This window comes from Schistocerca americana, chromosome X (genome assembly GCF_021461395.2).
Source record: "Schistocerca americana isolate TAMUIC-IGC-003095 chromosome X, iqSchAmer2.1, whole genome shotgun sequence".
In the NCBI taxonomy this organism is placed as follows: Eukaryota; Metazoa; Arthropoda; class Insecta; order Orthoptera; family Acrididae; genus Schistocerca; species Schistocerca americana.
Window position 1 is genome coordinate 878,620,905 of NC_060130.1, and position 25,247 is coordinate 878,646,151.

The 25,247-nt window shown below is 38.5% G+C and overlaps 1 protein-coding gene across 1 annotated transcript in view; it reads right to left on the bottom strand.

Annotated features, from left to right (window-relative positions):
• LOC124554996 (protein crumbs) overlaps positions 1-25,247 on the bottom strand; it is a 355,585-nt gene that overhangs the window by 13,895 nt on the left and 316,443 nt on the right. Inside the window, exon 29 of the mRNA XM_047128736.1 lies at positions 23,516-23,660. Coding sequence (XP_046984692.1) covers positions 23,516-23,660 — 145 coding nt within the window. The remainder of the gene's footprint in view (positions 1-23,515; positions 23,661-25,247) is intronic.

The following is a 25,247-nucleotide window of genomic DNA, read 5'->3' on the forward strand; positions in this document are numbered from 1 at the left end:
CAGGACTGCGCTGGACATACTCAGAGGCGCTCCTTTGCTGAGTCTTGATGACTGACCGGTCGGACGTCCAAGAGTGACACAAATACTGTAGGAAAGAGGATGCAATGTAACTTAGCAACATATGGATAGCAGCTCTGGAGAATCGCTAGACAGTTTTACCTTTGACAAGATGACAATCGATAGTTAAGTTGTATTTCTGACAAGAATTATCTCTGCTCATCACATGTTACTTAGACCACGTTCCCTTTCCTGCAAAATTTATGTCACTCTTGGACGACCAATCGGCCTGTCGGCAAGACTTAGTGGAGCAGCGTCTCTGAGGACGTCCAGCACAGTCCTGAATGAAACATCAGGAACAGAAGAGTTTCTTGGACCACAACCTTGCATCCCGAAAGATTTACCAGCAGCAACATACAAACTGTCCAAGCACTAGTCGACACAGGGGCTCCTTTTTCTTGTAATGTCAAATGCTTATCACTGTCAGCTAAATAACACTATGTTCCATGATATGAAAGCAATTGTGCTGAAGGTCACATATGGGAAATATGTCCAACTGACAGGAACATGTACTGCAGGAGTAACTATCAATGACAGAACACCGTCCTTTGAATTTGTTGTTTTAAAAGAACATAGTCATAATGTTTTTCTCAGATGAGACTTCTCGCATAGGCTGTGGAAGATTAGAGCTCCATATTTACAAAGCTATTCCAAAAAGCACAAATAACAAAAACTGCCCTGGGTGGTCATTTGTCGCTGACAATGTTGTTCCCCTGCCATCATCAATGAAATGAGTTCCAGTCATCAATCTAGCTGCTCAATTAAACTGTGAAGCTTTGTAGATTGTGAAGAGTTACTCAGATTCACAAAATAAATCTACACTTTGGTGATGATTGTAAGCATTGCAGGTGGTCAAGGACAACTTTGGATCACTGTCAGGAGCATTCACACAACTCATCCCTAAAGGTATGTGCATAGAAACAGTTGAACCTGTCCAGGGTGGGCAGCAACTACAGACAACACAGTGGAGGAAACTACTATCAAACTCCCAACAGAAACTGGCCTGACTGATGAACAATGTTGACGAGTGTTAGCCATTCTATACAGTTTTTGGATGCTTCCAGATCTGGAGTGGAGAAAAGACAGACCAGGCAGCCTAGTGTAAAACACTGTATTAACATTGGGGATCATCCAGCGATTACCCAGCACTTGCATATGGGGTCACCGACTGAACTATGCATAATTCAGGAGGAAGTACACAAGATTCTGCAACATGACACCACTGTACCTTCAGAAAATCCTTGGTACTCTCCCGTGGTCCTTGTGAAGAAGATGGATGGACATGGCATTTCTGCATCAACTACTGACAACTGAACAAAATTACGAAGAAAGCTATCAATCCATTGCCACACACAGATGACATCCTAGACTTCTTGACAGGAGCAAAGTATTTCTCAACTATGTATGTGTAGACAGGCTACTGGCTAATAAAGGTTGACAAGGCAGAGAGACTGCCTTCATAGCTCCTGGCAGTCTCTATGAGTTCAAAGTCATGCCATTTGGACTATGTAAAACACCAGCCAACTTCAAGTGTATACATACACACACAAAGAAAGCAGGTTATCCACAAAGCAGAATCAGCATGTAGCGGCCTGAACCATTGCAAGAACATCCCTGCATTATTGAATGGGGCAGCGTACAGTGGCAGCAGGGTTGCAGCATCGATGGCAGCGGCCATGCATTTGCTGGCTAGCCAGCAGGTGGCCACATGCTACTATTGCAGAATTAAGGAACTCTCACATTGGCATCTCGGCAATATTTCTCAAACGATATTAGAGAAATTATTAGGTGAAAAATTTTGATTCTTTGATTAGTTATACCTCATATAGCAGTTTCATGATGAACTGCCTATATTTTCATTAATGGTCCTAGTTAGCAAGATGTTTAGGGGTTAGTTACCTACCTGCATGAAATTTGAGTACTGTGCAACGAAAAATATGTAGTAGCTATTGGTGTGTATTAGACCACACATTGCTGCAAATTAAATGTAGCTAACACACTGAATTTTTCTTTAGCCTTAAGATGACATCTATATCTACCTCCAATCTCAAGAAAGCTTATTTCATATAGTGTTTTCACATCTACCTGTGCCTGCTAATGACATAGTGAGAATGAAATATTCATAAAGTCCATTGTATCTCCTAAATGGTTCAAGACACCCAAAGGAGTTTTTGATAAATAAAAGCACACAAACATGAGAGTATTTTGTTATATGGTTAACATGCTGAACATCTTAATCTAACATGATATAACAGCAGCTACAGACTTCTTCAATGGAATAACGTAGTTTTTTAGGGTCATCAATATCTGTTTAAATGAGAATTAGTTTGGCCTTGCATCAACATAAGTGAAGACATTATATGTTTATTTTTATACCTAGAACGTGCTTTTTCATAATCTACTGACCTGACATGTCCTTAGTGCCTCATTTAATAAACCACTATTTGAGGATCCTGTCACAACTGCAACTGCATTAGCTTGTCATGTGGGGTGATATTGTGAAAATTCTGCTCTGTTTTGGAAAAGTAGCAAATTTTAACATGGCAACAAGAGAAATGTAGGTGTTACTCAAAATTCACCACCAATGTTACTTCTCTGAAGAAGAAAAAGGATAAGATGCCTGGGGCAAATAAATAACTCCTTCTGTTGTAATTTTGGGATTTCTTGCAACCGAGTGAATTTTTAGTAATGAACAGTGGAGACACTGGAAATGTTCAGACATTATATAATGGTAGGCCAGATATTTCAGAACCAGATTTTAAACTGTAAGACACCTCCGGGAGCAGATGTTGACTGGCCATAATTTATTGGTTCTGAATCATACATTAAAACTGAAGAATTTGGAAAAAGATTTCATTGTTATACTGGAATGATCTGAGAAATATTGTAACAATTCACAGCACACCATCTTTTTTTCCTATCCCCATTCAGAGTGAATTCCTGAACTATTTCATCTCAAATATCTGTTGATATGTTAAAGATATAATCTGTTTTCTTCTTGATAGATAGTTGCAAGTGGTTTGTAAAAGGAATTAACAATGTTTTAATTAACAGAACTATTCTCCTTTTCAGCTCTGGAATTGTAGTTCTGGTTGACACAATGTACTTCGTTGTTCTGAAGCTGTGATCACTCTGATGACTTGCAGAAAACTTGTCAAGGAGAAAACAGATTATCAATATCTTTGATGAACTAAAAGATATCTGAGGTGAGAAAGTTTAGTCCTTCATTCAGAGAATCAAACAGATGGTGTGTAGTTTGGTGTGAATTTCTTCCTATTTCTCAGATCACTGAGGTGTAGAAAGAAAATACTTTGGTAAGTTTCAGTAACAGTTGTCAATTATTAAAAGTGACTGGGTAACACAATTCCACTGAATTTGCAACAAAAGGGACTATTTCCCCCCCTGACTTAGTAACTCCCCCATCTCCAAGAGAAGGCAGTCAGAACTGGCATTCTACAGAATGCACTGTGGAATGGTAGATCCTTTAATCGGGTTGGTATGGTAGAAAATCTGAAAATGGAAATGGACATTTTGAAGTTAGATATAGTGTGTACTAGAGAAGTTTGGTGACAGGATGAACAAGACTTCTGGTCAGGCAAGTACTGGGTTATAAATACAAAATCAAATAGAGGTAATGCAGCAGTAGGTCCAACAATGGATATGATAATAGGAGTGCGGGTATGCTACCACGAGCAGCATAAGATAGACATTAAAACCCACAATCACTGCAGCAGTACAAGTTCATATGCCAACTAGCTCTGTAGATTATGAAGTGATTGAAAAAATCTAAGGTGAGATAATATAAATTATTCAGATAGTTCAGAGAGAGGAAAATTTAATTTTGATGGGTGATTAATTCTGTAGTACAAAGAGGAAGGTAAGGAAAAATGGTAGGAGTGTATGGACTGGGGGAAAGGAGTGAAAGAGGAAGCCACCTGGTAAAATTTTGCACAGAGCATAATTTAATTATCGCTAACACCTTGTTTAAAAATCATGAAATAATGTTATATACAAGAGACCTGGAGACACTGGAAATGTTCAGACTGATTATATAATGGTAGGCCAGATATTTCAAAACCAGATTTTAAACTGTAAGACACCTCCGGGAGCAGATGTTGACTGGCCATAATTTATTGGTTCTGAATCGTATATTAAAACTTAAGAATTTGGAAAAAAGGTATGAAATTAAGAAGATGGGTCCTGGGCAAGTGAAAAGAATCAGAGGTTGTGGGGAGTTTCAGAGAGAGCATTAGGCAATGATTTACTGAAACAAAGGAAAGGAGTATAGTAGAACATGAATGGGTAGTTATGAGAGATGAAATAGTGGAAACAAGCGAGGATCAAACAAGCAAATAGAAAGACCTAGTAGAAATCCTTGGATATGACAGAAGATACTGAATTTAACTGATGACAGGAGAAAATATAAAAATGCAGCAAATGAAGCAGCTGAAGAGGAACACAAACATCTAAACGAATGAAAAGTTGCTACTCATCATATAGCAGAGATGCTGAGTTATGACTCAGCATCTCTGCTAGGTGAGTATCAACTTTCCTTTTCATAACATTGTTACATTCCATCCTGAAATTTCCATTGTTTGATTCATCTAAAAAATGAGATTAGCAGGAAGTGAAAAATAGCTAACCAGGAATGGCTAGAGGACAAATCTAAGTCTATAGTAGTATGTATAGCTAGGGGAAATATAGATACTGCCCACAGGAAAATTGAAGAGGCCTTTGGAGAAAAGATTAGCAGCTACACGAATATCAAGACCTGAAACAGAAGAAAACCAATATTAAGCAAAGAAGGGAAAGCCAAATGGTGGAAGGAATATCTATAGGGGCTATGCATGGGAAATGAAATTTAATGCAATATAATGGAAAAAGGGGGGAGTAGACGAAGATGAGATAGAATACTGTGAGAATATGACAGAGCACTGAAAGACTTAAGTCGAAACAAGTGGCCTGAAATAGATGACATTCCCACAGAATTGCTGATACCCTTGAAAGAGCCAGCCTCGACAAAACTATTCCACATGGTGTGCAAAGATATATGTGACACAGGAAAAATGCCCACAGACTTCAAGAAGAACATACTGCATTTACTCGGATCTAAGCTGCACTCGAATCTAAGCCGCACCTCAAAAATGAGACTCAAAATCAAGAAAAAAAAATTTCCCGAATCTAAGCCGCACCTGAAATTTGAGACTCGAAATTCAAGAGAAGAGAAAAGTTTTAGGCCGCACCTCCAAATTGAAACAAAGCTGGTCTATTGTAATATGAGGCACAACTTAGGACGAATAAATGACAATACAGCTACAGTAATTTGGTTCAAGTCATACGCTTAGCAGTTAAGCTTTACCAGGTAGCCACTGCTATGCGTCAGGCGCTCCGTCCGTATTTATACGGGTACCCTTCCTTTTTCACGTGCTTCGTCTGGTTTGAATTGATTGCTTATTTTTCTTTGATCTGATAAGTGCCGTTCTCTTTGTTATAGGCGTTTACGTCACTCTAAGCTGAAAATGCATATCGTACTGTGTCATGCATTGTTTGTTGCATTCTGATAATGAATGTTTACGGCCTGTCGCCACTCATGGCATGGCTTGCTTTTGTGCGCACTACCACCGTTTACAGTCTTTTTTAAAAAAGAGAGGAATCGTCTCATTAGCGAAACAATGCAAGAGACTGCTATTTGTTGTTACTTACACTGTTGCTTTCTTTGATAATGATCAACAAGAACCAAATAATAGACTGCGTATGATAGAAGATGTTCTGAACAAGAGTTAAGCGAAAAATTTTCTCCATTTGAAAATCTTTGCAGACGCCTCTTTTGTACATTAGATTCTGTACAGAAATTAGAGTCATCTTAGATTTAAAAATCTAGTCAATTGCCGTGCTTCATTTCTGACTGTATCACTATTAAGCATAAGAATAATACAAATATAAACATGACATGATATGTATATTCTTCCATGTTTGCTGTTGTCTCGCACTAGTTTTGTAGTTTATTAGGCAGACAGGATTTAAATGAGATAGCAGCAAACACGAAATAATACATGGCAAAATATTCCTATTATTCTTGTGGTGAAGAGAATACTGCATGTGATTCACAATTCATAAAAGTTCCTATTAGCAACCATCTCTTCTCACAGGTAGGAAAAAATTCAGAATGTAGAGTTGGCCATATTGACAAACATCCCAAACAGTCTTGCCAGTCAGATTTTCGTAGTACATTGAAATGCTGCTACATTCGAATATGAACAATACAGAATTTGTATTTACTTCGTTAGATAATGTATGAAAGTGCAGTGATCAAAACTCGGGGCGGAGAAAAAAGCTCGTCTTCCACCTTTTTTGTTTTACTGACACAGAGGTTTTGGCACCAGTATTTATCTTTGTGCCTGCATAGCATGCCTGTGTAGCGCTACATATATTCGACGGCAGAAGTTAGTTGTGGCGGCACCTACCAACATTTTTCAGAACTTCTGCTTACTTTGCACTTGATTCTAAGCCGCACGCGGTTTTTTGGATTACAAAAACCGGAAAGAAGTGCGGGTTACATTCGAGTAAATACAGTAGTAATTCCAAAGAAAGAAGGTGCAGACAGGTGTGGATATTGCCAAACTATCAGTTTAATATGTCATGACTGCAAAATATGACATGAATTATTTACAGAAGAATGTAAAATCTGGTAGACTCTGACCTCAGGGAAGTTCAGTTTGGGTTCTGGAGCAATTTTGGAACACACAAGGCAATACTGACCCTACCACTTATCTTAGAAGATAATTTAAGAAAGGGCAAACCTGTGTTTATAGTATTTGTAGATTTGAAGAAAGCTTTTGACAACTGAAGGCAGCAGTGGTTGAGAAGATGGTGAGGCAGTGCGGCAGCCTATCACAAATGTTATTTGCTCTGTACACTGAGCAAGCTCTGAAGGAAGGCAATGAGTAATCTGGAAAGGGAATTAAAGTTCAGGGTGAAGAAATAAAAATTTTGCAGTTTGCCAACAACATTGCAATTCTAGGAACAGCAAAGAATTTCGGAGTGCAGTTGAATGGAATGGACAATGTCTTGAAAGGGAGATATAAGATGAACATTAACAAAAGCAAATCAAGGGTAATAGGAATGAGACACTGAGGGCTAACTGTATAAAGAATTTCACCTTACATTAACATAGAAAATAACCTCAGATGAAGTTTAACTATGCACTCTGTGCAAACGTCAATCCCAGATTATATCACCGTGAAAGTATGATCAATTTTGCGTGATGAAAATTTATGAATCAAAGTCTGATTAAAATGTGATTGTCAGTTTACAATGTAGTGACATAAATCATCAAAACATCAATTTCATTTTGTATAAATACAAATTGAAATAGCAAAAAAGTTGTTGCCATCACACGAAATCTATGATATACCACTCCCATAAAGTTGAAGATAAATTTCTTTCTTTCTCTTTTTTACCTCAATCTGTGAGGTTAGTTTAGGAAACTACCTATCAGCTATGTATGTAATGAGCAAATATAATAAATTGCTCTCACAATTCTTGTATATGTCTTGTAATTTGTGTGATTAGTTTAAAGACATTTTATACAGACTTAGCACCAGAGTAAGAAAGGAAATTTTTAAATATTTGCTATGAAGACTTAAGTATGTTGGTTTTTACAGCAGCCAATATGGACTGAACATCTCTTATAAATGTGTTCTCTCAGCTCTTGTAGCAGTAACAATAAAAGTTGTGTTAATTTTGTAACTACCTAACATGTGCTTAAGCTATTATGACAATGGCATGCACATTGATGAATAAAATATAACCCATTTAGCAACACGATATTTATCAGAACATGGAAACAGGATTGGTACAATAGCTCAAAGATTGCATTCTGGTGTATAGTGCAAAAGATCCCAGGACTGATCCCAGGTCAGTTCTTTGAATTTGTTTTCCACTTCATACTACTTTTTCTACTGTATTGGTCATAAAGATAAAGAACAACACATTGTTTTGAAACCATACTATATCACGATTTCTGTTTTCTGAGCATTCATGGCCACTGTGGTGAGCAGCATTATGTGTACAAGAACCTTACACGATCTGAATTATACAATTTCCTTTCATTCACTTTACAGGTATCTGAGTATTCTGAGGTTGACAAAGGATGAACCCATTCTCAGAATTAAATGATAAATTGTCGAAACTGAGGTTTCATTTGGGCAAAAATACTGTGCAGTGGTTAGAACTAAGGTTGAGAGAGTATCTGCTGAATCGAACTGAGAGAAACCAGTCACTAAGATCATGCTGCTTTCAACATTAATATTTTATGATTCAGGAAGCTTTCAGATGGTGGTTCACCATTTTTTTGAAACAAATCTAACAACAGCTTGCAGCGTGTCTACAAAGTATTAGCTTGCATTGCCTCACTGGAGATAGAATCCTTCACAACCCCCTACAGAAGAAAAGATGCGAGGAAAATCCAGTGGGATTTTTATTGGACAGCGCATTTTCCTGGTGTTTTAGGAACTACTGAATGTACCTATATACCCATCAAATGTCCTCATGGTTAAAGTGCAGAGATGTTTGGGAACCATCAAGGGTCTTTTTCATGAATTGTACAAGCAATCTCAGATGTGAAGCTTAAGCAGAGTATATTAAAATGCGTAAAAAGCACCACACATAACTTTGGGATGTAAATCTGTCAATGAAGAAGTTCCAGTACCAACAGAAAATGAAGCTATCAGGACTCACAATGCAATGAGTGCAGAATTTACTAACAGTTTATTTACATAAAAACAGTTATTCCTTTTAATTGTGAACTACAGTAACCTTATTCTTCCCCTCCCCCTCCCATCCTACTGTACCTTTATATTGGACCAACAAATCTTTTTTTTTATGGGCTGAAATTTGAAGGTCACTCTTTTTTCTGTTTATTGTCCTCTATCTTTGTAGCATGATACCTTCTATAACACATACTGTTTATCTACAATGTATGATTAATATCTGCAGTCAAAGCACAATAATCATGCCTATAACCGATGTAGTGGTATTGCCAAGCATATTTCATGCTAACTTAGAGCAACAATAAACTTCCTTCAGTGGGTTCATGCTTGGTGCTGTGCAATAGAGAATAGTTCATTGCAAACTGAAGTCAAACTTGACTTCCAGTCAGCCGTTTTTATACAATCAGCCTACAAGCAATAGATGAGTTTTGCAACGTGGACAGTAAAATAACTGATGATGGCTGAGGTAGAGGGGACATAAAATGTAAAAGGGCATTGTTAAGAGAAATATTTCTGCAGAAGAGAAATTTATTAACACTGAATATAAATTTAAGTGTTAGGAAGTCTTTTCTGAAGGAATTTGTCTCGAGCATAGCCTTGTAAGCAAATGAAATGAGGACAATACGAAGTTCAGACAAGAAGAGAACAGAAGCTTTTGAAATGTGTTGCTACAGAAGAATGCTGAAGATTTGATGAGTAGGTTGCTTAACAAATGAGAAGGTACTTAACAGAACTGGGGAGAAAAGAAATTTGTGAAATAACTTGACTAAATGAAAAGACTGGTTGATAGGGCGCATTGTGAAATATTAAGGAATCATCAGTTTAGTACTGAAGGGAAGTGTGGGGGACAAAAACTGGAGAAGGATACCAAGAGATGAGTACAGTAAGCAGGTTAAAGTGGATATATGTTTCAGTACTTATTCAGAGATTAAGATGTTTGCACAGGGTACAATAGTGAAGAGAACTGCCTAAAACAAATCTTCAGACTAAATACCACCACCACCACCACCACCACCACCACCACAACAACAACAACAACTTCTTCACTTACGATGTTGCAAAGCTAAACTAATTTTCATTTAACCAGCTATAACTCACCCTCAAAAAATTTCATTATTACTGAAAAACTCTGCAGTTGCTCATATAGTGCATCAGATAAGAAAATTCATGTTTTAGCCACGTAACAAAATCGTCTTCCCTCTGTGTGTTATATCTGCTAAAATCTTGTTTGGATATCTCAAACCTTTTGGGAGATACAATGGAATGTTATGACTACAGTATTTCAATCTCTCTGTATTGTCAGCATGCACGAGCAGAAGTGAATGCACTATATAAAATTCATTTTCTCACAACTGGAAGTAGATATAGATATCCTCCAAACTTTAAAGAAAAATTCAATATGTTAGCTACGTTTCATATGCAGCACTGCATCAAATGTAAATTTATAATGACTCATATTTTTCATTGCACCTTTTTTAGACTGAAGTCAGCTGATAGGTATTCCTGCTTAAGGGAAGTCTCTCTAACAAAGGAACCACTTTTGACAAAGCTTAGGTATCCGAGTAATGAGGGAATTAGTATATTTCATCAAAAAATACAAGGTATTAGAGATAAATTTAGTGAAGATTTAGGAGATAATTCAGAGGCTTCCTTTACCAAGGTACAGGTTGGCTGGCAGCTTTTCTAGGAGCTCTTTGGGGTGTGGGGGAGTAGCCATGTATGTGAAAAACGGCATCCCATTTGAGTCAATTGATGTTTCAAAGTACTGCACTGAAAAGGTGTTTGAATGTTGTGCAGGTGTGGATAAATTTAATGGAGGTAAACTTCTAACTGTTGTTATTTATAGATCCCCAGACTCCAACTTCACAACATTTTTGCTAAAGCTAGAGGAGGTTCTTGGTTCACTTTATAGGAAATACAAAAAGTTAGTTATATGTGGTGACTTCAACATTAATTGTTTAAGTGATTGTGCAAGGAAAAGGATGCTGGTAGACCTCCTTAAGTCATATAATCTTATGCAAACCGTATTCTTTCCAACGAGAGTGCAAGGGAACAGTAGAACAACCATAGACAACATTTTTGTTCATTCCTCATTACTAGAAGGGCATTCTGTTAGCAAAAAGGAGAATGGCCTTTCAGATCATGATGTACAAATTTTAACTCTAAAAGATTTTTGTGCTGCAACACATGTTAAATATAGTTATCAACTGTTTAGGAAAGCTGATCCAGTTGCTGTAGAGACCTTCGTAAACCTTATCAAGGAACATGTTTATAGCGTTGATACAGTAGATGATAAATATAATGCTTTTCTCGTGCTCTTTGAAAGTTGCTTTCCGTTACAACATTCAAAACAGGGTACTAGCACAAACAGGCAGCCTGGGTGGCTGACTAGAGGGATAAGAATATCCTGTAAAACAAAGTGGCAATTATATCAAAACGTTAGAAACAGGTAAAATCTAAATGCAGCAGCCCATTACAAACAGTATTGTAAGGTGCTTAAAAATGTTATTAGGAAGGCAAACAGTATGTGGTATGCAGATAGAATAGCTAAGTCTCAGGATAAGATTAAAACCATATGGTCAGTCATAAAGGATGTGGCTGGTCTGCAGAGACATGTCGAGGATATAGAATCAGTGCGTAGTGGGAATGTCCATGTTACTGATAAGTCGTGTATATGTACAATATTTAATAATAATTTTCTGAATATAGCAGGTGAACTAAATAGAAACCTAGTCCCAACAGGGAATCACATAGCGCTCTTAGAAAAAAGTGTTCCGAGACTGTTACCTGAAATGCTCCTCCATGATACTGACAAGAGGGAGGTTGAGTTAATAATTAAATCACTAAAGACCAAGAACTCTCATAGATATGATGGGGTATCTAGCAGAATATTGAAGTATTGTTCTATGTATGTTAGCCCAGATCTCAGCCATATCTGTAACTTTTCCTTTAGGAGTGGTCGGTTTCCTGACCGATTAAAGTACTCGGTAGTGAAGCCACTTTATAAAAAGGGACACAGGGATAATGTTGACAATTTTAGACCTATTTCCATGCCATTGGTGTTTGCTAAAGTTATCGAGAAGGTTGTATATACAAGGTTACTGGAGCATTTAAATTCACATAATTTGCTGTCAAATGTACAGTTTGGTTTTAGAAATGGTTTAACAACTGAAAATGCTATATTCTCTTTTCTCTGTGAGGTTTTGGATGGATTAAATAAAAGGTTGCAAATGCTAGGTGTTTTCTTTGATTTAACGAAGGCTTTTAACTGTGTTGACCACAAAATATTACTGCAGAAGTTGGATCATTATGGAGTAAGGGGAGTAGCTTATAATTGGTTCGCCTCTTACTTTAAGAACAGAAAGCAGAAGGTAACTCTCTGCAATATTGAGAGTGGTAGTGATGTTCAGTCCCAATGGGGCACTGTTAAGTGGGGCGTTCCCCAAGGGTCGTGGGGCCACTGCTGTTTCTTATTTATACAAATGATATGCCTTCTAGTATTACAGGTGATTCAAAAATATTTCTGTTTGCTGATGACACCAGCTTAGTAGTGAAGGATCTTGTGTGTAATATTGAAACAGTATCAAATAATGTAGTTCATGAAATAAGTTCGTGGCTTGTGGAAAATAATTTGATGCTAAATCACGGTAAGACTCAGTTTTTACAGTTTCTAACTCACAATTCAACAAGAACTGATATTTTGATCAGACAGATTGGGCATATTATAAGTGAGATGGAACAGTTCAAGTTCCTAGGCGTTCGGATAGATAGTAAGCTGTTGTGGAAAGCCCACGTCCAGGATCTTGTTCAGAAACTAAATGTTGCTTTATTTACCATTAGAACAGTATCTGAAATAAGTGACACTTCAACACGAAAAGTAGTCTACTTCACATATTTATGCAGAAAGGAGTGCAGTATTCTGCTACATCCATTTTCAATAAGCTACCACAAGAACTAAAAAATCTTAGCAGTAGCCCAAACTCTTTTAAGTCTAAACTGAAGAGTTTCCTCATGGCTCACTCCTCCTATTCTGTCGAGGAGCTCCTGGAAGAGCTAAAAAATTAAGCGGGTTCCAGTGTTACATTGTTGATTTCCTTTATTTAAACTTATGACTTATCGCCTGAATATGTTTTTTATATTTCATTTTATCTGTTTCTACTATCGTGTTATAATTCCATGTATTGACTCGTTCCATGACCATGGAGACTTCTCCTTAATTTGGTCCCACGGAACAATAAATAAATAAGGATGCAGTACCTTATTTAATTGTGAATACCACAATAAGTATGACCATTACCACAATGATAGTCAGTTCACAGTGAAACTAACAAATGAAGCTACAAGATGTGAAATGATCATTTTTTTATCTAATAATTTATTTAAAACTGTGTGAGAAAGATTACAGACCAACAGGAGAGCATGTGATGTTCTACTCATAGTGGCACTGCTGGACCTTGACCAGCTGGCTAACCAGCATTCACTGTGTGCACCTGTTGATGCAGTGCAGCAAGTCAGCATGCAGACTACCAGCTTTGTTTGTTTTCCTACACAATGATGGACAACCTGATTCAACACCTTAAATGAATGATGTGTCTTTGCTATCTGGATGACATCACCGTTTTTTTAAAGACATTCAGAGAGCATCTAAGCTGTCTCACAACCATGCTGAAGTGCGTTCAGACTGCAAGCCACCATATGAATCTGAAAAAGTTCCTCTTTGCTGCCCAAAAAATGAAAATCTTTGGGCAGCTATTTAATGATGATGGAGTCTGTCTCGCTCCAAAGAAAATAAGAGTAGTCATAGATTTTTTTGGCTCCTGGCACATACACGATGTGACAAGATTTTTCAGAATGTGCTCATACTACTGGCTATTCTAAAGGACTTCTGTGCCAAGACTTGTCCACTGAAAGAACTATTGTGCAGAGATGTCACATTTCTCTGGAACAAAGTGCAAGGAAGATCTTTCCTTGTTCTTAAGGAGGTGCTAATATCTTATCCAGTTCTGGGACTCTGAGATGAAGACATCAAGACAGGTCTTTAGTGGTTATGGGATAGATGCAATTCTAGTGCAAATTCAGAAAGGTGCTAGCTTATTCTTTGAGGGTACTCTCCAATTCCGAGGGGAAGTACTCTACAGCCAAGAAAGAGTGTCTTACAGTTGCTTGGACCATCAACAAGTTCTGGCCATATTTATTTGGCAAACTATTACTCATAGTGATGGAACATCATTCTCTATGCTGACTGATTAGCCTGAAGAATCCAACAAGTCAAATGGTGAGATGGGTACTGGAGCTTCAGGAGTATGACATCACAGTGGTATACAAAAACGGACATGAACAGAATGGCACTGACTGTATTTCAAGGAATCCTGTGGCAGGACATGGCACCATGGACAAAACCTCAGTCATCAATACAATAAATGACACTGATACTGGACAGGAGGGAGATCCAACACTGAAGAGGACCACAGACACTTTCGAGGAGGAGGATCTGACTCAAGGGGAATTCCAATTAACCAACAGGACATGGTTTAAGAGGAACTATGATTCAGTAGGGAGGAAATGGTTGCTTGGAATCTCATTTCATCTGTGGCCAGATCCAAGATCTCGTCAACTGAGATTCGTGAAGACTCTACACAGAATCAAATGCAAGTCCCACTGGACAGGTCTCTACCAATCCATTAGACACGACTTGAACCAATATAAGGAATGCCAGCAATGGAAGCAGGTGTCACAATTACCTCCGGAGTATCTGAGATCAATTTGCCCTGCAGTAGCGCCATTCCACAAGATTCAAACAGATCTCTTGTGGAGGTTCCCAAAGTCACTTTAATATTCTGGAATATTCTACGTTCATAAAAATAGCAGCATGCTCCATCCAGGAGGCAGTTCTGCCCTGTCTGTACAAACAATGCTGGTGCCCATCTTGCACATGAGCATAAATGTCTGAAATTGAATGTTCGCACAAATGTATGTCTCCGGTTACATACTTGGCGGATATGCTCTCAATGTTCGTTGATGTTGAAGATACAATGTGGGATTCAATACAGCCTGTGATGAGATTCGCTTGTAACACAGTAAAGCAAGACACTACTTCTGCAAAGTTTGGAAAGTAGGAGACAAGGTACTGCAGAAGTAAAGCTGTGAGGACAGGGTGTGAGTCATGCTTGGGTAGCTCAGATGGTAGAGCACTTGCCCGTGAAAGGCAAAGGTCCCGAGTTTGAGTCTCGGTCCGGCACACAGTTTTAATCTGCCAGGAAGTTTCATATCAGGGTACACTCCGCTGCAGAGTGAAAATCTCATTCAAGACACTACAAGCTTCACACCATTCCTTCCGCTCCAACGTCATGAGGCCAAACAACAATTAATACACTGTACCCATTTCAACTGGGTGATATTCAGGATGACTCATCAAATATATCATCAGGACTAAGGAAGTAAGACAGTAGGCTTGCATACAGCCCCTGAATACCCAGCAGAAGAACATCACCCACTGAGATATAGCTCAGGAGACTTAGTATGGATTTTTACACCTGAGCAGAAACTGAGACTTCTGGAAAAGCTATTAAAATGCTACTTCGGGTTGTACAATAACCTTTGTTACCATCCAGAAGTCATATACTGAGCCAAGGATTATCATGCTTCATCTAGAAGACAAAAGTGCAGACATGTCATCCATGACTTCCATCTGAAGTCCTACTACAGACCTAAGGCACAGATTGACAATGGTGGTGTCTTGTTCAAGAAAAATGATTGCCTGCCCAAAGATCATGAAGCTTAGATGGGAGGGGCTACCATTGATTCTCATCATAGTGATGAGGATGAGAGAATGTGACCCGAATGCGAGAATCCTCCAGTACTACCATACTTAGGACCACTGACAAGATCTAGATCTAGGATGCTGTAGCTGATTCCAATGATGACCTGAGAAACAACGGATCGCTGCTTCTCCAAGAGAGGGAGCAATTTCACAAGCTGTGCTGCAAGCAATGTGGAGCAGCCATTATTGTCACTGTCTGACGTGCTGTAGGTTGCCAGTTCAAATCTAATCACCAGCAAATATTTCTTACTTAGTATTTACCATTTCTGGAAGATACTTGAAATATCTTGTTTGTAATGTTTGAGTATTCTGGAATATTCCGTGTTTGTACAAATACTAGCGTTCTCCATTCAGGAGGCAGTTCTATTTTGTCTGTATAAATGACATTGGAGCCCATTTTGCACATCAGCATAAATGTCTGAAATTGTATGATTGCAGTCATTTATGTCTCTGGTTACATGCTTGCCACCAAATTTTACAGTCAAGAGCTAAAATGTATTGGTTCATCATGTTTCCTATTAAACTTCTTTCCCTACTGATGTAACGACTGTAAATGCTATGATATTCATTTTAGTTCTGTGTCTAGGACAGGGCCAGCCACAGTGTGTCAAACTTCACGAGTGCAGTGTGTGCCGGCTGCAGGCAGGCCAAGTCCCGGCCTGTCACTCGACCTTGCTCAGTCCTTCCCGGAAATACCCAGAACAGTGCGACAAGGAAATATATTAGAACTTGTAGCTATCTTATCAACAATGTCAGTACAGAAATGGGGATTAGCAATCATGATGTCGTTATAGAAACTGGGGTAACAAAATTTAGTAAATGAGTTAAAAACGGTAGGAGAGTGTTTATGCTAGGCAGAATAGATAACACCTCACGTAGACTGTGAACTGACATCACTTAGTCCCATAACATGGACGTACAGGCAGTTTGGGCAAAGTTTAAGCAGATTGTAAATTGTGGTCTGCAGAGTTAAATGCCTAGTAAGTGGATAAAGGATGGAAAAGACCCACCATGATTTAATAACGAAATTTGGAAGATGCTGAGGAAGCAGCTGCTATTGCACTCTCACTTCAAAAGAGAATGCACAAATGAAGAGTAGCAAGGGTTAACAGAGATTAATGCATCTCTGAAAAGACCAATACACAAATACAACTGCCGAGCGTCACACTTAAGTAAAAGATCTGGCAGAGAACCCAAGAAAATTCAGGTCCTATTTAAGATCACTATTTGTGTCTAAGGCTTCCATTCAGTCCCCTGTTGGTCAGTCTGATGTGGCAATTGAAGATAGCAAAACGAAAGCCAAACTTTTAAATTTCACATCCAAGAAACTGTTCACACAGGAGAATCATACAACCATCATTTGACCATCGGACAGACTTTCATATGGATGCCGTAGTAATAAGTGTCTCTGGTATAGAGAAACAACTGAAAGACTTGAAAATGAATAAATCATCAGGTCCGAATGGAATCCCAATTCAGTTTTACAAAGAGTACACTACAGCATTGGCCTCTCACCTAGCCTGCATTTATAGTAAATCTCTCACCCAGCATAAAGTTTCAAACAACTGGAAAAAGCCGCAGATGACTCCAGTATACAAGAAGGGTAAAAAGAATGGATCCGCAAAATTACAGACCAATATACCTAACATTGACCGAGCGAGGTGGCGCAGTGGTTAGCACACTGGACTCGCATTCGGGAGGACGACGGTTCAATCCCGTCTCCGGCCATCCTGATTTAGGTTTTCCGTGATTTCCCTAAATCGTTTCAGGCAAATGCCGGGATGGTTCCTTTGAAAGGGCACGGCCGATTTCCTTCCCAATCCTTCCCTAACCCGAGCTTGCGCTCCGTCTCTAATGACCTCGTTGTCGACGGGACGTTAAACACTAACCACCACCACCACCTAACATTGATTTGATGGAGAATCCTTGAAAATATTCTAAGTTTGAGTAAAATAAACTTTCTTTAGACTGAGAAGCTTATATCCATGAATCAGAATGGTTTTAGAAGACATCGCTCATGCGAAACTCAGCTTGCCATTTCTCACATGATCTACTGCGAACTGTGGATGAAGGGCAACAGACAGATGCCATATGTCTAGATTTCTAGAAAGCATTTGACACAGTGCCCCATTGCAGGCTGTTAACGAAGGTATAAGCATATGGAATAAGTTCACAGATATGTGAGTGGCTCGAAGACTTTGTAAGTAACAGAACCCAGTACGTTGTCCTTGACGGCGAGTGTTCATCAGAGACATGAGTATTGTCAGGAGTGCCGCACGGAAGTGTGATGGGACTGCTGTTGTTCTCTCTCTCTCTCTGTATATAAATGATTTGGCAGATAGGGTGGGCAGCAATCTGTGGTTGTCTGTTGATGATGCTGTGATGTATGGTACGGTGTCAAAGTTGAGTGACTGTAGGAAGATAAAAGACAATTTAGACACAATTGCTACTTGGTGTGATGAATGGTAGCTAGCTCTAAATGTGGATAACTGTAAGTAAATGCGGATTAGTACGAAGAACAAATCTGTAACATTTGGAGACAGTATTACTAGTGTCCTGCTAGACACAGTCAAGTTGTTTAAATATCAAGGCACAACACTGCAAAATGATATGAAATGGGGTAAGCATGTGAGAACTGTGGTAGGGAAACCCAATGGTTGACTTCAGTTTATTGGGAGAATTTTAGGAAGGAGAGGTACACCTATAAAGGAGACCGCATATAGGACACTGGTGCGACCTATTCTTGTGTACTGTCCAAGTGTTTGGGATCCACACTAGGTCAGATTGAAGGAAAACATTGAAGCAATTCCTGGGCGGGCTGCTAGATTTGTGACTGTTATGAAGAACTCAAGAACTTCAAGAACTCAAATGAGAATCTCTGGAGGGAAGGCAACATTCTTTTGGAAAAACACTATTGAGAAAATTTAGAGAACTGGTGATTGAAGCTGACTGATGAACAATTCTACTGTCGCCAACATACATTGCGCATAAGGACCGTGAAGATAAATTATGAGAAATTAGGGCTCATAATGAGGCATATAGATAGTCACTTTTCCCTCACTATATTTGTGAGTGGAACAGGAAATGAAATGATTAGGAGTGGTACAGGGTACCCTCCGCCACGCACTGTACAGTGGCTTGCGGAATATCTATGTAGATGTAGATGTAGAAATTTCTTTTAGCAGTGCGGTACAGCACTTTGTGGTCTACACAACTCTCCGAGTTTAACAGAACTGTGGTGTCAGCACTGTTAACCTTTGCTATTTGTTCGTGGTATGAAGGAAATTCACAGGTCCGATGGCTGTTTGCACAAAAAGAGGCAATCTGTCATCGCAATCCTTTAAAATGAATGGGAATGACTGAAGAGAGGGACAAGAATTGTCAATTAGCATAAGTGGCAGGTACTGCTTATTTGCTATGAAATGACATTACAGCAACATGCAGAAAAAATTTAAAACTTTTTGCTGACAAAGAAAGAGCAAAAAATTACAATGATTGACAGACATTAATTGTTCTGTTCACGAAGAACTTTGTGCTAAATTTTTGCAGGCATGGAACACTTGAAGAAACTGATGTTATGAATAGCAAAATTTCTGAAGTACCCTCCATTATTACATTTTCAGCAGCAACAGTTTTCAATGAAAATAAATGAAGAGTGTGGAGACTTCATATATTACTGCAAAGTACATTGGTTAAGTCAAGGGGCATGCCTGGAAGAATTTATAATTTAAATCTTGCTAATATGAAGGAAAAAGGAGTGCAGAAACGAAAATTAGAACATCCAAAATAGATTGCAGACTTTGCATTTTACACTGACTTGACTGTACACTGCCCACAGTAAGACACTGCAAGGTAACTTCTTTCTGATTTGATGGGGATGCATTTAAAAAGAAAATCTGACAAACACAATACAGTCCCCTAAGCTGACTGATGTTAAAAAAATAAAAAGCACAACTTGAAGAATTCATTGTGGCCTTGCAAGAATTACAATAATAGTTTAATAAAGGTTTTGAGGACACTGCCAATCTTACATCTGTTTTCGAGACTATTAGCTGTTTCCGTTGAAAGCACCCCTGTGCATGAGCAGATGTAACTGATTGACCTGCAAGGTAGTTCCAGTTTTAATTACACATCTTTTTACATAAAAACTGCCCAGGATGTCTACACTGCTTTTATCAGGCAGATTTTCCAAGTCTCCATAATGAGGTTGCAAAAGTGCTACAATATTTTGTTTGATATACTTGTGTGAAAGACCTTTTTCTGATTATGAAACAGTCAGTCACAATTATGTGGCAACTTGAGTGCAAAACTTGAAACTGTCTGAGTCTGTCCATATGCCGACAGTTTGTACCAGATAAAAATTCAGCTTGCCAAAAATAATTAGCTATTACTGAACACTTATTTTGTTGTGATCTGTGTTGTTGACACACGTGTATGTAAGTATGACTGTACTGGCACTTAAATGTGGCACATTCGCTGTTTTCCCCTCTTCCCCCTTTCATGCTCAGACAGTATGGCGTGGTGGTGGGGAAAATGTGAAGTGAGGCCGAGTGCTTTGACACTCAGGCTGAAATCTTGGGTGCCACTGGTCTAGGAGATACTATGTATTTAGCAAATTGTCAGTCTCTTATTTCTTGCTCATGATGTGCACAACGATCAGATTTTTTCCATCACGTATTTATCACATCTGAACATTTTTAACCATATAATTCACAGTTTAAATCCCGAATAAATTTTCACTCTGCAGTAGACAGTGCACTGATTTGAAAATTCCTGGCAAACTAAAACCGTGTGCAGACAGTATGAGAACAAATGACACTAACTGTATCCGGTGGGTCACACAGAGGCCCAATTGACTAACTTCAATGCTGATTAACTCAGAAATGGTACAATATATAGAATTTTTTCCCTTGACTTTCTCAGCACAACCTACCCTGCAATACCCTTATAAGCTTTTCAGACTGTTTGTCAGCAGCCTGTATAGAGAGAAAGAGCAGTCCTAACACACTTCCATGGGGCACTCTTAGTGATACTCTTTTCTCTGATTAACACTTGCCATTCCAGGTTCTGTTAATTAAGAAGTCTTCGAGCCACACTCATATCTGGGAACCTATTCCATATGCTCAGACCTTAGTTAACAGTCTGAAATTTGGTGTTATCTTAGCCACCCTCCATTTTTGCTTAGTTTTCAAGTATGTCCTTTATTTTTAGTGTATTGTATTGTTCCTCAGTGTTACATCCAAAATGAATATATACCAGTTAATTACACTATAGTTATAACATCTTATTTATTTCCATTATTGGAAAAAACACCTTTAGGTTAAACTTTTTCAGTGTAACCAATTAGAAAACAAATAACTCTGGAACCAAACAATGTTGAAAGCTTTTCAAACTAAAGGCTTGTCACACGTTACAAGTTCTCTTTTGAGGCATTATGCTGCCAAACCATTAACATTTTACTATAGTGTGAAACTGCTGCTCAGAATCTGTACATAAAAGCCAAACTGCCTTCAGTACAACAGTGGACATTTGACAAGGTCCACAATTTCCATTGTTATGGAAAGTTGCTTTATCACTGAATTCTGAAGTAATTTGTATCCCCTGCCATTCTAAGCCCTTTTCCACAGTGTAATTAACTGAGTTCATCATTATAACCCTAGGGTTGAAACAGTAACCCAGAGCTGTGAAAACAGACTTGCATAGTTCTGTGGCCATAAACTTGTCAGCCTAGTTTGAATGCACAAACCAGTGTGCTTCGATGTTTCCTACACCTCTTTCTAAAAAGGTTGCCTCCACATTTTTCAGAAGTTTGCTAGTTTTATCACTAAAAATTCCTTTTTCCTATAGTACAGAAACTAACTTCAAAGTATTATGACTTGGAATACTAAGCAGGCCAAGATGCCATGTTGACTTATGTGTTTGCAAAAGCTGAAGTGTCATATTTTGTTGTTATTTCATTTATACTTGTATACTACAAAAATATGCAGCTTCATTGCTGCACAACATTAAAGATATTTGCAAAAAATGGCTCTGAGCACTATGGGACTTAACATCTGAGGTCATCAGTCCCCTAGAACTTAGAACTACATAAACCTAACTAACCTAAGGACATCACACACATCCATGCCCGAGGCAGGATTCGAACCTGGGACCGTAGCAGTCGCGCGGTCCCAGACTGAAGCGCCTAAAACCGCTCAGCCACCATGGCCGGCAAAGATCTTTGCAAATTGGATCATTTTTACTAAATTTGTCATACAAAAAAAGCGTCAGGAAATGTGATGTCACAGGTGTTATTGACTACCAATTTTTTTATCTTTTTAGGTACTTATTTTCATCCTATTTGACCATTTTTCAATGTTATGATGAACATGAAGCTATACCTATCATTTAAATTATATTTACAACACCATACATAGCACATTTATTTACATTACACTAACTTGAGAAAAACATTAATTAAAGAAAAAATAACGAACTTCCTGGCAGATTACAACTGTGTGCTAGCCCGAGACACGCACTAGGGACCTGCTTAACTACCACTTTTGAGAGAACAGAGAGAAATGGCTTTGTTCAGTAGGTGCAGCATTTCCTCACAAAAGACAAAGGCTGAGCTCAAGTTCCAGTCCAGCATGTGGTTTTAACTTGTCTAGAAGTTTCGTAGCAGTGTACATTGCACTACAGGGTGAAAAAACTTACTCATGAAACATTCTTTAGAACTTAAGTTTCTCCTGACATATTAAATGTTCAAACAATATAATGAGAATGCAGCCTGGTGACGTTTCTGATAACTGCAGAGGTGAACATCCTGTCAGTTTCAAGGTTTTAGGGCCTTAAAAATGACGGGGTGTTAACGTCTTGAAACACTGGCAGTTGTCAAAGGTGCAACAAAGGTGCCCCCCCCCCCCCCCCCCCGGCCTCTGCTGCAGTCCCATAAGTTCTTTGAATGATAATCTGAAAGCTAGTACAGCTAGTATACAGCAGAACTTCTGTAGAGTTTGGGAAGCAGAAGAGTGGTATTTCAGACTAAAGACGTGACACATACCTGCATGCACAAGAGTACTGACTGTGAAAGGCAAGAGTTCTGGTTTAAGTCCCAGCACTGCAACAGCTTCTCCATGTCGGAGTTTCATTCAGAACTGAACCTTGGCTGAATATTAATGTAAGATTTCAAATCGGTGTTTATTGCATAAAATTCCCTGCATGTCACAGTGTATTCTCTTTTTCCATTCATTATAGTATACTGTACTGGACACATCTTGCTGGACAGTTTATATGATTAACGTACTGCTGTGCTCTTGATTTTGATTAAGGGTGTTGTCTTACTGAGAGTGACTTTATTTGGATGACAAGGACAATATTTCATACATAATTTATAGGGCTTATCAACAGAAATAATGAAGAGTTCCAGAAGGAATTCCACCAAGAGACTCAAAGGGCACTTGCAGGTCAGCAGCATTGAAGAGGCAATGAAAAATTTCAAGTGTGGAAGCAACTGCCTTGCAGATGGCTTAGTGGTAATTCAGAGCAGCTGAAGTAAGAAATTCAGTCAACAAAGCGTAAACTTCCCAGAAATGGCTGATTACTGTTGGGAGTCTGCAGGTCGGACCATACCTTCAGATATAGTCATGTCTGTTAATGCCTGTCAGTGTTAAAAAGTCACTGTAAATTATTTAGGTCATCTTCAGAATGAAACCAATAAGAACATCTATCCGATACACTAAAATTTATACAGAAATAATCATGTTCTATGTTTCCATTTAGATCAGTTTTCTGTAAGAGCCTTTAATGTGAAAAAGTTCACACAACAAACTTTTAAGGGCAAAACTGTTTACCAGATAGTACAACAATGACTTATTAATATAATTACCTGTATCACTGCAATCACATAAGAAAGTACCATTTCCATCAATACATTTACCAGTATTGCAAGGATTACGTACTGCAGCACAGTCATCTATATCTTCTTCACAATACTTGCCCTTATATCCACTGTAGCACTTGCATTCTGGACTCTGAAAATAATATTTTATTCTGTGAAACAACACGTAACAACATTTTATGAATAATGGACATATTAAACAGGGACACAAACATTGAAACAAGTAAAGGCAATGATTCATTGTATTGCAGAGGAGTTAACAGACCAGTGAGAGTGTGTTTGCAAAAGACACATATATGTATCTGAGGACCCAGATGCTATTATGCAATACTGCATCTGTGTGACTCGTACTTTACCCTTCTTGTGTACGTCACTGACTTGCTTCAGCAGTCTGATTTGAGACAAAGGCCTGTTCCTGTAAATGAATACTGAAGCTCACATAAAATCCATATAGCTTGTTGTGTGTTTACTAAAATGGTGTTTAACATTCATGCCACGCTATAGATATTGGCAAGTGAAGTAAAATTATCAAGATAATAATAAATCTCTCACGGACAAATAACAATGTATTGCACAGGAGTCGTGTTACCTACCGGAGAAACATGTCAGTGGTGGCATTGCTGTATGAGAAAGAGCAGACACTGTTGTATGAATGTGATGGAAAGTTTGACACTATCTCTAGCTAGTGGCATGTCCTGCACTTCAGCACGCAATGAAACAACCAGTTTTTTTAGAGTTCATGAACAGGCTCCCAAAAATGAATTGGAAAAGTGACTCTCAATAATTCTCTGATGAAAATGAAATTAAAAGTATTTATGACAATTTTGAGGTAACAAAACAAAATAGTCGCAGTCAAGGCTTGAAAATGAAGAAAGGGAAATAGTAAAGACACTTGAGGAAGATGGGGCAACAGAACACACAAATGCTGAAATTGGTGGCCATATGTACATCAAATTCTGTAATTCACATGAAATGGGACACACAATTCACTACTGATATTTAAAGAAGTGGACCCAAGACACAATTGTCAATTACAGCCTTTGAACCACAGGAAGTTAGTTAAATCACATCACCCAAAATTGCACATCACGCTCCTTGCACCTAATTCTTTTTGCCAGCACACACTACTTGTACAAAGCATGAAACAGACAATTTGTTATGATGATGTGAATGCCGTCAACCTGCATGACACAATCTTCATTCTCTAATTACATTCTGTTAATCTGTTAAGTGCATTACAGTATCAACCTACACTTTGCTATAGACTGAAAATATCTGAATGTGTGTCAAAGAAGATGCTGCGCTGAAGCATCAAAGAAACTGGTATAGGCATGTGTATTCAATTGCAGAGATACGTAAACAGGCAGAATACGCCGCTGCAGTCGGCAACATCTATGTAAATCAACAAGTGTCTAGCACAGTTGTTAGATTGGTTACTGCTGTTACAATAGCAGGTTAACAAGATTTAAGTGTGTCTGAACGTGGGGTTATAGTTGGAGCATGAGTGATGGGACACAGCATCTCAAAGATAGCGATGAAGTGGGGATTTCCCATACGACTATTTGCAAGTGTACTGTGAATGTCAGGAATCTGGTAAAACATCACATCTCTGACATTGCTGTGGCGAGAAAAAGATGCTCCAAGAACAGGACCAACAACAACTGAAGAGAAAAGTTCAATGTGGCAGAAGTGCAACCCTTCCGAAAACTGGCACAGATTT